This window comes from Muntiacus reevesi, chromosome 14 (genome assembly GCF_963930625.1).
Source record: "Muntiacus reevesi chromosome 14, mMunRee1.1, whole genome shotgun sequence".
Classification (NCBI taxonomy): domain Eukaryota; kingdom Metazoa; phylum Chordata; class Mammalia; order Artiodactyla; family Cervidae; genus Muntiacus; species Muntiacus reevesi.
In genome coordinates, this window is record NC_089262.1 from 64,058,830 (window position 1) to 64,074,763 (window position 15,934).

A 15,934-nucleotide genomic window follows, 5' to 3' on the forward strand; every position below is an offset into this window, starting at 1 on the left:
ATTCCTGGATAAAACTTTCTTGGTAATGGTGTTTTTATTCACCTTGGGTTTCATCTTGCTGGTATTTTGTGTCTTTTTAAAAAAAATTTATTTATTTTAATTGGAGGATAATTACTTTACAGTATTGTGGTGGGTTTTGCCATACGTCAGCATGAATGAGCCATAGGCATACATGTGTCCCCTCCTGCTAGTATCTTTTTTAATCCATCTATTACCTAGGGAAAGTAGTCTACAATTTTCTTTTACTATCTCTACTTAGTTGTAGTAAAACTCATCTTAGAAAAATGAAATATTTCCTTTTTCTATCTTCCTAAAGTATTTATATAAAGTACACCCATTTCAAGTGTACAATTAAGTGATTTTTACTAAATCTACCAAGTTATTACATCATCACCATAATCCAGTTTTAGAATATTTTCATCACTCCAAAAAGACTCAGGTCCATTTCAGTTTAGTCCATTAATCTGCTTTCTGTCCCCATGGATTTGCCTTTTCTAGACATTTCTTATAAATGGAATCATATAAAGTGTGGTCTTTTGTGTCTGGTTTCTTTCACTTATAATATTTTTGAGTGAAGCTCTCTATTTTTGTTTCTTATTTCATTTTTTCTGGAGCTTTCACAGAGTCCTTGTGGCTTGGCTGGACCTGGGGATAACCTGGGCCTCCAACTCCCAGACCCCCTAGACTGACCTAAGTCAGAGCCCCTTCCTCCCAGTGGGAGAGCCTCCCCACTGTCCTCCCACCCGCTTCGGAGAGTTGGTCAGGTGGACTGAAACAATGAAGGACCTGCCTTCTGGTTTGTTCTGGGAGGTTTATTTGTGGGTTTACTTGCTGAGAGCCCAGTGTTGCGCTGTCTCCTTCTGGTGATGAAGACTTTCTACAGTCGCAACCACTCACTAAGTAGTGGAGACATTTCCAAGTGCTTGGCAATCCTTGCTCAGGGCACCCTTTATGCAGGCTACTACCAGCACCCCAGGCTTCTGCAGCTGTCTTTCTAAATTGGTGTTTGCCTGCTGCTCCGGAGTGGTAAAAACACCTCAACATGAATTTTCTCCGTAGGGACGGAAACTATTGAAGTGTGACATTCGCTGGGGCTCTATTTGTTTATGAGGGAGAGTTACCATAATAAGCTTTATACGTTGCCCACCGTTTGGAACCCACTTAGATATATAAGTGTAACTGCCCTAGAGACAGTTAACAGCGGCAAGTAAAAAATGGGCAGGATCGAGAATGATGGTCTTAAGTCAAAGAAGACTTAATTCTATGTATGTTGTTTAGTTGCCCGGTCGTGTCCAACTCTTTGCATCCCCAAGGACAGCAGCACGCCAGACCTCCCTGTATAATGAGCTTATTTTTTACAATTGGGAAATTAAAAATGAGAAAGTTTTTACTTAATATGCAAATATATCTGAAGACCCATCCTGATGCAAGTGATAGTAGGTCGGCAAGGAGTTCTCTCTCCTAGCCCTGTAATCCTGGCCGGGTTGGTGGATCTCGGTGGGCAGAGCCCCTGGGAGGTGGGAAACGAGCCGGGGAGCCTGGGTCTCCAGGACTGACCACTGCCGCAAGGACCCGGCATCTTCCGCGCTAGGAGGCAGCACCGCCCCGAGGAAACCGCACCGGCTCAGCGAACAGGATGTGTAGCGGGGGGCTGGTGCCTCGCCCGCCCGGCGCCCCCACCTGAAAAGTGGGCGGGGGCAGAGCAACTTTGCGGGGAAGTTACAGGGCGGATTCAATGATTAAGGTCGGTTCGCCCTCTTGGTCTTTGGACAACAATCAGTGGGCGCTCGTAAATAGCCAGTTTGGTTCCCCTTTCGCTCCGGCAGAAATATTGGGAGCCACGAGAGTCTGGGGGCCTCCCAGACTCGGGACGCTCTCGCCGAAGGGTCCCCCTAAACTCTCCAAAGCCTAGTCGGTTGCTTGCGGGCGTGCGGCGCGCGGGGGACTACAGTTTCCAGAGTGCCCCGCGGCGACGGGCGGAGCCGGGGAGCGCCCGCAGCCAATTAGGGGGTCTCCGGGTGTTGCCGGGGAGCGGCAGGTGGAGCCGGGTCCCCGGAACGCCTCCCGAGGCTGGCCGGCTGGGCGGGGGGCGCGGCGCGAGCGGGGCCGACACCGGGAGGCGGCCCCGGGACGGGACCGAGCGGGGGCGGGGACCGCGGCTGCCTGCGCGGTTCCGGGTGCTCCAGCCGCGAGCTGCCCCGGGCGCACTTGACCCGGGTCGGGCTGCGGGGAAGGGCCGAGCGCCGCGCTGCCCTCCAGCCCCTCCGCCTCGCGGTCGCGGGAGCCGGCGCCACCTCGCCCCCCGGCTCGCGTGCCCCCAGCCATGGCTTTCGCCAATTTCCGCCGCATCCTGCGCCTGTCTACCTTCGAGAAGAGAAAGTCCCGCGAATATGAGCATGTCCGGCGGGACCTGGATCCCAACGAGGTGTGGGAGATCGTGGGCGAGCTGGGCGACGGTGCCTTCGGCAAGGTTTACAAGGTGAGGGCTCTGAGTGGGGACTCGGGGCGCGTGGAGCCGCTCCGGAAGGGAGGGGCACTGGCCCTGGTCAGCCTCGGCCGCGCCTCGGGAGAGCGCGGAGGGGCTGCCCGGTCCTGAGCTCGGAGTCCCGGGCTCCCGTCCCGGGGACCCTTCTTCTTTGCCGGGGGCGGGGGGTACCCTCACTCGGCCCGGCCCCGTCGCTGCGCCCCCGACGGCTCGGCGGCTGCCCCCAGGCTTTTTCCGAGCACTTCCTGTGCGCCCTGCACGGCTCTCGGCGCCGCAGGGGGAGACAAAGGGGCGCTTATAGAACTTTAGCGTCCGAGACCAGGCGTACTTTTTAGGGGAGTCCACCCAGAGGCTGTGAGGGTGCCGAGGCGATGGGCACAGAGCAACTGGGCCGCGTGAAGCGTTGGGTCCGATGAAATTAGGGACACACCTGAAGATGAGCCCGAGACGGAGGGACCGGGCGTGGGGGTAGGGGGTTTCGGACTGAGAGGTTAGGCTTGGAAATGGAGGCTGGGGCCGGCAGAGCCGGAGGTTAGGGGCTCTGGAAATCCTGCGCCTCGGGGGTCAGATTTGAGTATGTGGATGAGTCACTGCTGGGGAGTCTCCCAGTCTGTAGTCACCTTTCCCCTAGAGGAATAGGAGGCCGGAGAGCTTTTGTGGAGGGGTGGGTGGGGCAGAGCTGATTAATTCTAGACACGTTTGCTGTAGGCATTGTCTGGTTCTTGGTCCTGAGATGAAATTCTGTGTTGCTGAGTCGTACTGGGGACCCAAAAAACACTTAGGGCTTTACACCACCTTCCCTGATCTTCCTCCCAGGAAACCCTTTACTCAGAGAAACCCACATGTTCTCCAGGAGGACACCCCCTTCCTGAGCCACCGTCACCTTCCATGGGGTTCCTTTAGCATGTGGACCTCTCTGACCCCAGGACTTCCCTTTCAGGAGCCTGGACCACAGATAGGGCTTCTCTCAGCCCTTCCTGGTCAAGACTTGCTCTTTTTGACCTGAAAGAGGTGGTGAGCTGAGTTGTAGTCCCTGAAGGAGTGGCATTAGCATCACCTGGGAGCTTATTAGAAATGCAGGATCTGAGGCCCCACTGTAGACCTAATCAAGTAGGGTCTACATTTTAACAGACCCCCAGGTGATCGCTAAGCACTTTAAGTTTGAGAAACAGAGCTGGAGGCAATTTGAGCGACCGAGGCCCATCCCACCTCCCCTCTAAGCAGGCACTTCCTGTTACAGGGTGGAACCCCCACTGGAGCAAAGGTTCTGTGGTTGGAGAGGCCGTGACACTCACTCCCGTTGCTCTCAGCTGTTCGACTTGCGCTTCTCTGCCCGGGGGCTCTGCGTGTGGGCCAGGGCAGCCAGCACAGTCTACACTTGCAGTCTTTTCTTTACCCTTCTCAAAGCTCCCTGTTCCCTCTAGGCATCAGAAAACTGTCCTCAGTCTTGCGCGCCCCCCGCCCCCGACACCCCAGGGAAGTCCTGGCCTCCCCCAGACACAGCCTGCTACCAGGTGTGCTCTGACCACCCTGAGGGCAGCTGCACCCTTGGTCAGCTCACCGTGTCCCCCACTTTCTCCAAAAGGTTCAGTTGGTGTTTCCAGCACATGCTGTTGGCTCTCGCAGATGTTTGTTCTGTTCAGGGTTGGCTTTCAGTTAGTCTTGTCCCTGTACCCTCATGAGTCCTGGCTTCATATGGTTCATTTTCTTTCAAATCCAAATGCAGAACTTTGCTTTTAGGCTGGTAAGATTTCCCCTTGTCAGTTTCGATTGTCATTTCCGCCTGCTTTAGCTGGGTAAAACTCCCCAGTGCTCTGAAAGTTCCATACAGAGGAACCCATCTGATTCACAAGTTATTTTGTCTGCTGTTTCTCCAGAACACGTGGACCCTTTTAAACGCGAGTGTAGTGCTGAAAGCTGTGAGCTGACTGCACCCTAGCTCCCCCCCCCACCACCTCTGAACCTTTGGTTTTCTCCTAATTAAGAGAAGGCAAAGCTAAACCAGGAGAACTGTGTGATGGCTGATACACCTGGACAGTTTATTAGGTTCCCCGCCTGGCCTTACTGTGTGACTGTTTGATTCAATCCATCCCCATGTTATGTGCAGGAACCCTGGGTCCCAGGGAAAGGAATGGGCTAGAACCAAGGCTCTGGGCTTAGTTATAGCTCCGGAAGATCTGTCTTAGATCAGAGATCTCTGTGACCCCTATCTCCTGCCCTGGAGGAGCAGGGGCTGTTTACTCAGCCCCTTACGGATGAAGCAGGTATTGCTTCAGTAAAGATTCTGTCCAGGGGCTGTAACTCCTCCCTACTTCACTGTCCCCTGGCATGGCCATCTCAGCAGCAAAGGACAGAGGTTCCGTCTAGGTTTTCTATCTCGAGCAGAACTTCTCCTTTGACGCGGTGCCTTGGTAAGCAGTTGGCTGTGAACTGGGCAAGTGACAGCCAGCAGCGTCTCCTCTTCCTGCCCTAGAACCGGCACGTTTTCTCCTGGCAGCCTAGGTGGTGATGGCCTTCCTGCGGTGAGAAGTCACGAGAGGGACTTCCCTGGTGGTCCAGTGGCTGGAATTCCACCTTCCCAATGCAGGGGGTCCAGATTCATCCCTTGGTCAGGGAACTAGATTCCACATGCTCCAACTAAGATCTAAGGTCCTGTGTGCTGCAAGTAAGACCGGATACAGTCAAATAAATAAAATAAATATTAAAAAAAGTAAGTCACGAGAATCCCAATTTGTCAAAGACTTGCCAGAAGAGGATGCCAATTATAGATTTCCTGTTGGGTATTGTTGAGGCTCAAAGCCTAAGCATTAGCAGTCAAGATGTGTGCGTGCGTGCGTGTGTGCTAAGTGGCTCACTTGTGTCCGACTCTTGGTGATCTCATAGACGGTAGCTCTCTAGGCTCCTCTGTCCATGGGATTCTCCAGGCAAGAATGCTGGAGTGGGTTGTCGATGCCCTCCTCCAGGGGATCTTCCCAACCCAGGGATTGAACCCACAGCTCTTACGTCTCCCGCATTAGCAGGTGGGTTCTTTACCACCAGTGCTGCTATGGAGCCTCTTTTCCCTTTTCTCCCTGATAAGCCGCCAGTTTATCTCTGGTGAAAAAGAGGTATGTAAGATTGATTTTGTGCAAAGTCAAGTTCACTCTCCCCTACTTCTTAGGTGATTTCAAATGGATTTCAGAGGGAAATAGTTTCTAGTTTATTATTAGGTACAAAGTAAAAGTCATAGGCTATGTAGTTTAAAAATTCTTGCCCTTGGAAATAATCTTTATTCTGAAGACAGGATGGACAGGGACGTGTTTGGTGTGGTGTTGAATGGAAAAATCTACCTCTAGCAGGTGTGCCCACTCTCATAGCTGGGGATGAAGCAGGCCCTTAAATGCTGAACAGAGGCAGGGAGCCTGTGGACCTGAAGGGTTGGGTTAACAGGCTGAGTTTTTTTCTGCTTCCTGAAGATTTCTTTAGTTGTCATCTTATGTTGTCTTTGAGCTTTCAGAAGTTTTATGATTTTGCAAACTTAGGAGTACAGTACAATTTTTTTTTAGTTAAAAAGAAAAACATTACCCTAAGTCCCCTCAATTGCTGTTAACATTTTGATATATTTCCTTCCAGACTTAATTGATTTTTATGGAGAAAAAAGTTTGTTTAAATGTGGACATACTGTTACAGTCCATGGGATTCTCTAGGTCAGAATACTGGTGTGGGTAGCCGTTCCTTTCTCCAGGTGATCTTCCCAATCCAGAGATTGAACCCAGGTCTCCCACATTGCAGGCGGATTCTTTACCAGCTGAGCCACCAGGGAAGCCCAAGAATACTGGAGTGAGTAGCCTATCCCTTTTCCAGCGGATCTTCCTAACCCACGGAGAAGGCCATGGCACCCCACTCCAGTACTCTTGCCTGGAAAATCCCATGGATGGAGGAGCCTGGTAGGCTCAGTCCATGGGGTCGCTAAGAGTCGGACACGACTGAGTGACCTCACTTTTAATTTTCACTTTCATGCATTGGAGAAGGAAATGGCAACCCACTCCAGTGTTCTTGCCTGGAGAATCCCAGGGACAGGGCAGCCTGGTGGGCTGCCATCTATGGGGTCACACAGAGTCAGATACAACTGAAGTGACTTAGCAGCTTAGCAACAGCTTCTCAACCCAGGATTCAAACTGGGATCTCCTTTACCAGCTGAGCTACCAGGGAAGCCCATAATTGATTTTTAAGGTGAAAAAACAAAAATTTGTTTAAAATGCAAGGTTGTAATTTACAAAGCTGCAGTGTTTTATGCCATCTTTCATTCCTAAAACCTCTCCCTGTGTTATTCTAAATGCTTCATACATACTTTCTGGGCTAGATCAGTGCCCCCATGATCTTAATCTTTTTGGATATTTAAGTAATCCCCTCGTAAATTTTTATTTTTACTGTTAAGAAGTTAAATTGATATAAGTGCTTATCATGTGCCAGGTGCTGTGCTAAACGCTTTACACGATACAGTCAGTTCTGCTGTAATGTAAATATGCCTTCCCCCAAATCCCTAAACTGTGCAAAATCAGTCAATAAAAATCAGAGGCCTTATGAGCAAATGAGGATAAGGGCACAACACTTAAAAACTTCATCAACAAATTAGAAGAAATAAAGATTGCCTAAACAAACAAGTGGCAGAGTTTTATACAAGTTTTGTGGATAAGAAATATAGAATTATGGGGACTTCCATGGTGGTTCAGTGGCCAAGACTCTGCGGTCTGAAATTAGGTGGCAAGTCCGACTCCCGTCTGGGATGGGTGTGTCTCAGAGGTGCGGACAGACGTTCCAGGGGCCCGTGCCACGTGTGTGTTTGGTTGCGTTGGGTCACTTGGGTGAAGTTTTCTGCGCTTACCTAGTGTTTCTGGCAGGCAACACATAAGCAGATGTGAATTTAGCATTTTGATACAATTGTTCCCTGATACATCAGTGGTATTGGAACAAAACTGACATTTTTAAAAAGTAAGCATTATAGCAAAGCTGACGTATATTTTAAATCATCCTTTAGGCTAGACTCCTGGAAGGGAATTATTCCGTGGAAGGAGTGATACTTCTTTGAGCATGATTTTGAAAAGAAAATGAGATAAGTTCCTAGCGGCCCCTTTGTGCCCTCGCCCATACAAGGGCCATTCCCCGAGTCCTTTGGGAAGCTGGGGCCTTGACGGCGGCTGCCCTCGGGTGGGGGCCTCAGGTGCCCTCCTGCCCAGAGAGCCATTGTTGACCCTGGGGCCACATCCTGCCCCGCCGCCCAGTTCAGACAAAGCCCAGGCTCCCGCCCTCCCCAGCCTGGCAGCTCCTTTCACCTCGACTCCGCCTGAGTTTAAAGCCTGGGTTTCCGCTTCCTCCGGGGGCTGCCCAGGTCTCCCCATCCCCATCCCGTGCGCCTCCCCTTCGTCTCCGGAAAGAGCTCTGCCCCCAGGCTGTAACCTTACTTCCGCTCAGCCTAGTGTTTTTAAACACAAGTCCTTGCTATTGTGAGTGGGTTCCTGGCTGGGTCCGAAAACCAAGGTGACCTGAGCTTCCTGGGGATGTCGCCTGCCCATGGTGTCTGAAGTGGCAGATTTTGCGTTGACCCCACACCGTCTGGGTCTAGAGCAGCTAAGCAATTAAACTGTACAGCCAGCCTTCACCTCCACCCAGTGTCCCCTGACTTCCTGAAGTCACCCGGACTAGAGGGGTGTCTCTGTTGTTGGGTCTGAAATAATTTGTGTAAACCACTTGGTCCAGGATGCTGGAAAAGCTTGCATGGGTGTTAACCATTAGCATGTAAATAAGATAAATGAGTGGAGAGTTGACTCCCCCCACCCTGTTTTTTTTAACCCTGGTGCCTGACCAGGGATCGAATCTATGCCCCCCTGCAGGGGCTGCCACCAGAAAAGAGCCCGGGATGGGTCACTCCCAGGCCAAGCTGCTGCCAAGGGCGTGAAGCAGGAAGGTGAAAGGACACAGTGGGGGCTTGGGAAGATCTGGGTTGCACCTCCAAACAAGTGACTCCTGCTTCTGAGCCTCCAGACTCTTATCTATAAAACAGAGGTGATGATCTGAAGGACAAGATACTTAGAAAGCTGTAGTACATTCAGCACCTGATCCCCACCCAGGAAGTGGGCAGGAAAGGAAGATGGTTCATTATTGCTGATGCTCTTGCTGTGAAACAGAGAAGGTCCCGGCCAGTTACTGCAGCTAAGCTGAGGGCAGGCAGAAGGACTTCAGTGTTAAAGGCTTGTTCGTTACACCAGGCCCCCCACCTTGGCGCTGTGGACTTTGGGGCAGCTCCTTCTCTGTTCTGGGGGCCACCTGTGTGTCATAGGACGTTAGCAGTATCTCTGGTTTCTACCCCTGCCAGCGCCTCCCCGCCTCCTCCTAGTTGAGACAGTCAAAAATGTCTCTGGACAAGGCCACATGTCCCCTGGGGGGCAAGATTACTCCCGTGGAGCACCGCTGCCTCCTACAAAAAAATGTGCCTCGATTCAGTTCAGCAGACAGCCATGCTCACCTGTGTCTGTCACGTCTCCAGTGTGTGATACAAGACTTGGGCCTCGCAGCCAGGCAGACCTGACTTTGAATCCTGGCTGCCCTACTTAGCCACTGTATGAAGTCAGGTGAGTGGCTTGCCTCAGTTTCCCCATGTGTTTGGTGGGGCTGAGACCAGTGCTCACCCCACTGAGCAGCTGGGAGAATCAGGTCAGTAGCTCGTTAGGCACACAGGATGAGCCAGCTACCTATCTAACCTGATGCTTTCAAGGCCACATGGGGGAGGAAAGGAAGGTTCTGCCCCGGCAAGAGCGTTGTATCGGGACCATGATGGGACTGGTGGTGAGAGGGGACAGGTTCCACTGGGCAGGATGGGGGTGGGGGGTGAGGACAGACAGACAGACAGAGGGAAGGAATCCCAGGCCAGGAGTGAGGCCAGGCACTGACGTCTCAGGCTGTCCCCGGGTGGCCCTTGAGCGTGGTAGGGCTTGTGGACTGGTTTGTGTGACTCGCATGGTGGCTGAACCAAATTTGAAGTGACTGCCAGCATTTTGAAATCATGAGTTTTCACATAAAAGTCCCGATCCCTGTCTTTGGGAAGATCAGATACGCTGATATGGCCCGGCATGCACTCATGCAGGGTCCAGTCTGCTGGAAGTGAGGAGAATGTCCAAGGGGAATGTAGCAGGAGCCGCGTACACAACTTACAAAGTGTTCTAGTATACTCACTCAAACAAGGAAAAATACCAGAAGTGAGTTTTTAATAGTATATTTTGGTTATCCCAGTATATATTCCAAAGTACTATCATTTCAGCGTGTAATCAACAGAGAAAGAGATATTTAAAGTTCTCATTACATGCAAAGTCTTTAAAATCAGTGTGTATTTGGCATTTACAGTGCATCTTGCTGTGGTCCAGCCATGGTTCAGATGCTCAGTAGTGACCTTGACTCGGTACTGGGCAGCTTATATCTGGCTTCTACTGTCTTCTACCGCTGTGTGCCCTCCCCCCGATCCACTGTACGTATTTCATTTGCCTTCTCATGTCTAGTGGTCAGTGGATTATTTGGGAGCTGGGCTTGGCTTTGGGGAGCTGGCCAGTGTGGGCCAGGTCTAGAATAGTGTGTGGGGGCCAAGTCAAGAGAGCCTTGAATGGCGTGTTGAGGAATGTGTATGTCATGGTTACTGTCCCGCCTGCCCCGGCTTGCCAGGGTCTGACCCGGTCCTGAGATCAGCCTCGTGAGGTGTTAGAGGAGAGTGATCTTTGGATAGTTACCGGATGGGGAGTGCTTGGCCCGCACAGTTTGGGGATGCCAGATCCAGATGTCCTGGCTGCCCAAGGCCAAGGTGACCGTTGACGAGTGGAGCCTGGGCCAGAGTGCCATGGCCTGGTGACTGGAGCCGGGGTAGGTCGGCGTGTGGGCGGGAAGGCCAGAGCAGTGGTTGGAGCCCAGGTCAGAGCCCAGGGAGGGAAGTGACTAATGGATGGTGACCGACCCAAGAAGGAGATGCGGGCGGGAGGCATGGAGGGTTCTAGAGAGCTGGGTCAGGAGAGAGCAGAGAGAGTGAGATGGGAAGGGCAGCTCGTGTTTGCCAGGGACCAGAGGTGGGCTGGGCACTTGGGTATGGTCCTGGAGTTAAAGCCCGGCCCTCTGCCTTGCAGGTTGTATGGTCCTGGAGAAAAGTACTGACCTATGCCTTGGTTTCTTTAGCTACATCATAGGGTTTTTTGTCTGAAATAACCCACGTAAGGGGCTTCCCTGGTAGCTCAGATGGTAAAGCGTCTGCCTACAATGCGGGAGACCCGGATTCGATCCCTGGGTTGGGAAGATCCCCTGAAGAAGGAAATGGCAACCCACTCCAGTATTCTTGCCTGGAAAATCTCATGGACTGAGGATTCTGGTAGGCTACAGTTCATGGGGTCGCAAAGAGTCGGACACGACTGAGCAACTTCACTTCACCCCATGTAAACCACTTAGTCTGGGATGCTGGAAAACCTCATGTGGGTGTTGGCTATTAGCATGTAAGCAAGATAAATGAGTGGGGAGTTGATTTTTTTTTTTGACCCTACTACTTGTCATTACAGGATCCTAGTTCCCTGACCAGGGATCAAACCCATGCCTCCTGTCATGGAAGCAGAATCTTAACCATGGACTGCCAGGGATGTCCCCCTCCCTTCTTGTCTGTCTATCATTTATTCTACTAGACTCTAGTAGACTATTCTCACAGTCCACTAGACCTGTGAAAGGCAGGAGTCAGTATCCTCACCTGATGAAGCAGAGGCCCAGGAGGGACAGTGACCTGCTCGGCATCACAGAGCTCTTCTGTGGCCAAGCTGGGACTTAAACCCAGATATCTCTGGCCAGAAGCCTGTGCCTTTTCTGCAGTACAGGTTGGAGGGGGAGATAAGGGGGCTTATCGGGAGGAGAGGGTCCAGGGTGCCTTCACCGTGGTAGTTCTGGTGACGCTGACACTTGGGAGCCCGGGAATGGGCCCTTCTTCAGGCCTGCCTCAGCCTCCTCTGGATCTGAGCCCCAGGACGGCGGTGGTGGCCTCTCACGCGGAGGAAGTGGTGACGGTCACGGGCAGGGCCAGCAGAGGAAGTGGCAGGGGAAGAGGGTGGTGTCGGGGGAAGCTGGGTGCCCCTGGGGCCCTGGCGGGGGTGGGCTGCTGGTGCCCCAGGATCCGAGGGCGCTGAGCACTCTGGTGGGCGGGCGGGAGGGGCGTGTCAGCGCTGCTCCCTCCCACCCCTCCTCCCGCCCTCCACACATGCACTCTTCTTTCTCTTCCCCTTTCTTTCTGCTTTCTCCTTTACTACATTTTTTTCTTCCTTCTCCTATAGGTTTTTTTTCTCTTTAATAACAGGCTATACCAGAACCAGAATTCAGCCGCTGAGGGTGGAGGGTGTGGAGTGACTGAAGGCTTAGCATTAGGCAACCTCCCGTCTAAGGGAAGATGGGGCTGCTGAGAGAAACTGAAGGCGGTGCAGCCTTCTCTGCCTCAGGGCCTTTGCACTGGCTGGTCCTGCTGCCAGCCACTCTTCTGTGGCTGCACGGCTGGCTGCTCCTCATCCTGTGGGTCTCAACTCCCCTGGTCCCTCCTGACCACAGTGACAGCTCCCTGCTGATTTCCTTCAGAGCCCCTATCACAGACTGGGATTCTCTTGTCTGTCACCGTATTTATTTTCTTTCTTTGGAGGATGTAAAGTCCTGGAGACCAGGGAGTAATCAATCCATCTTTCGTGGATAATAGATGCGTGGTAGATACTGAGTTAATAACTGCTGCATGAGTGAGTGATGAATAGTAAATGCCAGGCCTAGCTCTCTGCCCGCCCCAGCCAGAACTGTGTGATGGGTGCCAGCCCTGAAATCAGTTCTGAGCTTTCTCCTGGCTTCCCTGGCTGTGTGCTGTATGACCTTGGGAAAGTCACCTCGCCTCTCTGAGGCTCAGTATCTTGAGCTGTAAAATGATGTGCTTCCCTCAGAGAGTTTGTGAAGATGGAGATGTGTGGCCAGCCCTGACACTGTGCCCCACATGGAGGAAGAGGAGGTGATGGGACCGTTGTCACTGTGATTCTCTGCGGGTTGACCTGATTGCCTGGCCCAGCTTTCTGAGGATCAACAAAGGCAGAGTCCCTTAGGCCCCTGGTCCAGCTCCCCTGGTCTGTCACGCTGGAGGCTGCTCCTGGGTAGATGCTGCTGCATCCAGGCTCGGGAATCAGCCTGAAATGTACTGCGGGTTGTTATTGTTTAAGTAGTTTTATTATTTGCTGGTTGTTGGCTGTGCTGGGTCTGCGTTGCTCCGTGGGCTTCCCTCTCGTTGCAGAGCATGGGGGCTCCTCTCCAGCTGTGCTGCCCCGGGTGCTCACTGAGGCCATGTCTCTCGTGGAACCAGGCTCCTCGGGGGTGTGGGCTTCAGGAGCTGTGACGTGTGGGCTCTGGAGCACAGGCTGGGCACTTGTGGAGTGTGGGCTTGGTTGCCCTGTGGCATGTGGGATCTTCCCGGACCAGGGCTTGAACCCATCCATGTCCCTTGCATCGGCAGGCGGACTCTTTCCCCTGCCGCTGGGCTGTGAGGATGAACGCGATTCAGTAAAGAGGCTCTTTACTGTCCCCCTTGCGGAAGTCTGCTGCCTGGCGAGCTCTGTGCCCGCCCCCCGGCCCGCTGGCCCAGCATAGCCAAGGCCATGTCTGGAAGAACGGCAGTCACGCCCGGGAGGGAGAAGCCAGCGCCGGCGCCTTGCTGCCCTTCGCCCTCCTTCCTGGAAAGCTCTGGCATGGCGTGTCTGGCCTCCCAGACCCGATTCTTGGCCCTCTGAGGCGGTTCCCACAAAGCTGGCTTTGTCGCCCTGAGGAATGACCTGACGGAGCTGGCATGCCTCTCTATCGGGCCTTGAGGTTCTTTCTACCTTTGGTTTGCCTCTTGGTTGGCCCTGCTGCCAGGCTGGGGAGGCCTGGATCTCTCTCGAGCCCACTTTTCCCTCGGGTGCCCTCAGCACCCCCAGCCCCCAAGTCGAGCTGATAGCTGGGGCTGAGGAGCGGCGAGTGCTGCGCTTCCGTTCATGGGGAATCTGGGCCCCAGGGGCCACTGCCGGCCTCTCTCACTTGTCCTGAGTCTCCAGGCTGTATGCAGGACCGACTGCTGGGGCCAGCAAGGTGTACTTCGGAAGACCCCTGAATCACCCCGTGCCTCCTGCAGGAGCCTTCCTCGGAGGCTCCGGACTTGGTGACGCTCTTCACCCTGCAAGTCACAGCGAAGACAGCAGCCTCTTCTGTCTGTGACTTGGGCCAGTGATGCTGTCCCTCTGAGCCTCAGCTTCTTTTCATTCTGGAAAATGGGGAGAATACAGTCCTTCTCACAAGCAAGACCAGTGTCTTTATACCTGTAATCTTACCAGACCAGTCCCCAAGGGCACCCAGCCAGGACTCAGCAGAACTGACCCAGGCTTGGCCTCCCGCCTCAGACCTCTCCAGCGTCCCTGCCTGTGTGACCTGGGAGGGGTGCAGTGGCCCTGCTGTTTGGAGACCTGTCTGGCTGTCTATAGATCCTGTCCAGGCTTTTGAACACAGCACACGTGACCAGGATAGACAGTCCAATGACGGGGGATTGGTTAGACCTACAGTGGACCCACCATTCAGCCTGCAGTAGTTGGAGAGGATGCTGTGGAAGAATGCTTTGTGATCTGAACAGCTGTTCATGGCACATTGCTAAGTAAAAAGGAGAATGACATATCAGTGTATACAGTTAAGTCCCATTTTTGTGAAGTATGCAAGAATACATTTGTGGAGAGGAAAAAAAAAGCATGAGTGAATTATTGTGGAATGCTCACTATGACTGAGTTCTGCTCGTAGCATCTTTGACATGTTAACTCACGGAATATTCACATTAGCCCGTGAGGCAGGAACTGTGAACATCTTGGCTGTCCCAAGCAGGAAACGAGGGGCAAAGTGGTCACCTAAGTCCCCTGGGACCACACAGCTGGGAAGTGCTGGGGTGGGTACATCCATACAGTGGAATTCTAGGAGGAGGTGCTCCAAGATGCTGAAGGCGGTTATCTCTGGGACGATGCCTTGTTTGATTTTCTTCTTGGTACCATTATATTTTGAAGATGTTCTTTAACACATACATAATTCTTCTTTTTTTAAGTAACAGGTAAGATGTTTGTCACCATTAAAAGTCTGATTTTTTTTTTCCCCAGTGGGTTTTGTCATACATTGATATGAATCAGCCATAGAGTTACACGTATTCCCCATCCCGATCCCCCCTCCCACCTCCCTCTCCAAAAGTCTGATTTTTAAACAGATTCTTGGACTGGTCGGTCGTATCCATCAGCCTGTTCAACTTTAACACCTGTTTCACCCCCAGGAGATTTTCCAGAACTCTTTCCTTCACCATGGTTGCTCCATGAGTTTTCCCAATTCAAACCTGCTGTTCTCCAGCATTTTTTCTTTTCTAACAAAGACATCATGGAGTGGATAAAGAGATTTACAGGCTTTTTCTGTGTCTTTTCCAATGTGTCTGGAATCAATCTGTTGATGACATCTTTCAACTTTTGTCTGCACCTCTCGAGTCACGATTTCGATCATCTAATGGACCTGGCAGACCTGCTGGTGCTGGGCATAGGAGATCTTCCAAATCTGATTGTTGCGTTTTTTAGTAAACCCCACACAGAGTAGATGAAGCAGATAACCCCTGGTAGTCTTAACATCAATGTGAACTTCAGTCATAATCTACCATGTTTTGACCATGGAACACATTTTGTAATGGGTAAGATCCATGCCGTGGCTATTAGTCAGGCAGGTTTTTGCTCTGAACATCCTCAGTAGTTACCTTGAATTTTCTAAATGCAACTTCATGATTCTGCAGATCAGCAAAGCTCACTTCAAAAACACAACTCTTGGAACTTCCCTGGTGGTCCAGTAGCTAAGACTCCATGCTCCCAATCCAGGAGTCCCTGATCAGGGAACTAGATCCCTCAGGCTACAAATGAGACCCAGCACAGCCAAATAAATAAAAATAAATATTAAAAAAACCCCGAAAACACAAACCCCTGAGGCTGTCAGTGCGATTTTGTTTCCTTGAGTTCTCGTGACTCATGTTTTCCCAGTATTTCTTATATTCAGCATTGCTGGTGCTTTCATGTCATAGCAGTCTTTCTTAGAAAATGGGTCAACCCCTTTCTTCTTGGCTCCCTTTTTACCTCCTTTCATAAGGCACTTGTTCTTATTGACCGCCATGGTGCTGCTCAGAGAGCCAAAAGGTACATAATGCTTTTGGAATAATAATAATTAAAAAAAACCAGCACACAAGGATTGTTGATTGGAAACACAGGGTAGCCTCAACTTCTCTGAAATTTGGGGCTGACTGGAAAACAGGGTTGATAAGAATACATGACTCCCAGCTCGTGGTGAAGATTGGGTAGAGTGCCTGGCCTGGTGCAGGGGGCATGTTGTTGATCAGTCACCAAGTTG

The 15,934-nt window shown here is 51.9% G+C and overlaps 1 protein-coding gene and 1 pseudogene across 1 annotated transcript in view; one reads left to right on the forward strand and one right to left on the reverse strand.

The window, feature by feature from the left end:
* Nucleotides 1-1,827: 1,827 nt before the first annotated feature.
* STK10 (serine/threonine kinase 10) overlaps nt 1,828-15,934 on the forward strand; it is a 121,914-nt gene continuing 107,807 nt past the window's right edge. Inside the window, exon 1 of the mRNA XM_065905146.1 lies at nt 1,828-2,479. Within this exon, the coding sequence (XP_065761218.1) occupies nt 2,324-2,479 (156 nt within the window). The 5' untranslated portion in view covers nt 1,828-2,323. The remainder of the gene's footprint in view (nt 2,480-15,934) is intronic.
* On the reverse strand, nt 14,758-15,700 carry LOC136146612 (small ribosomal subunit protein eS1-like; annotated as a pseudogene).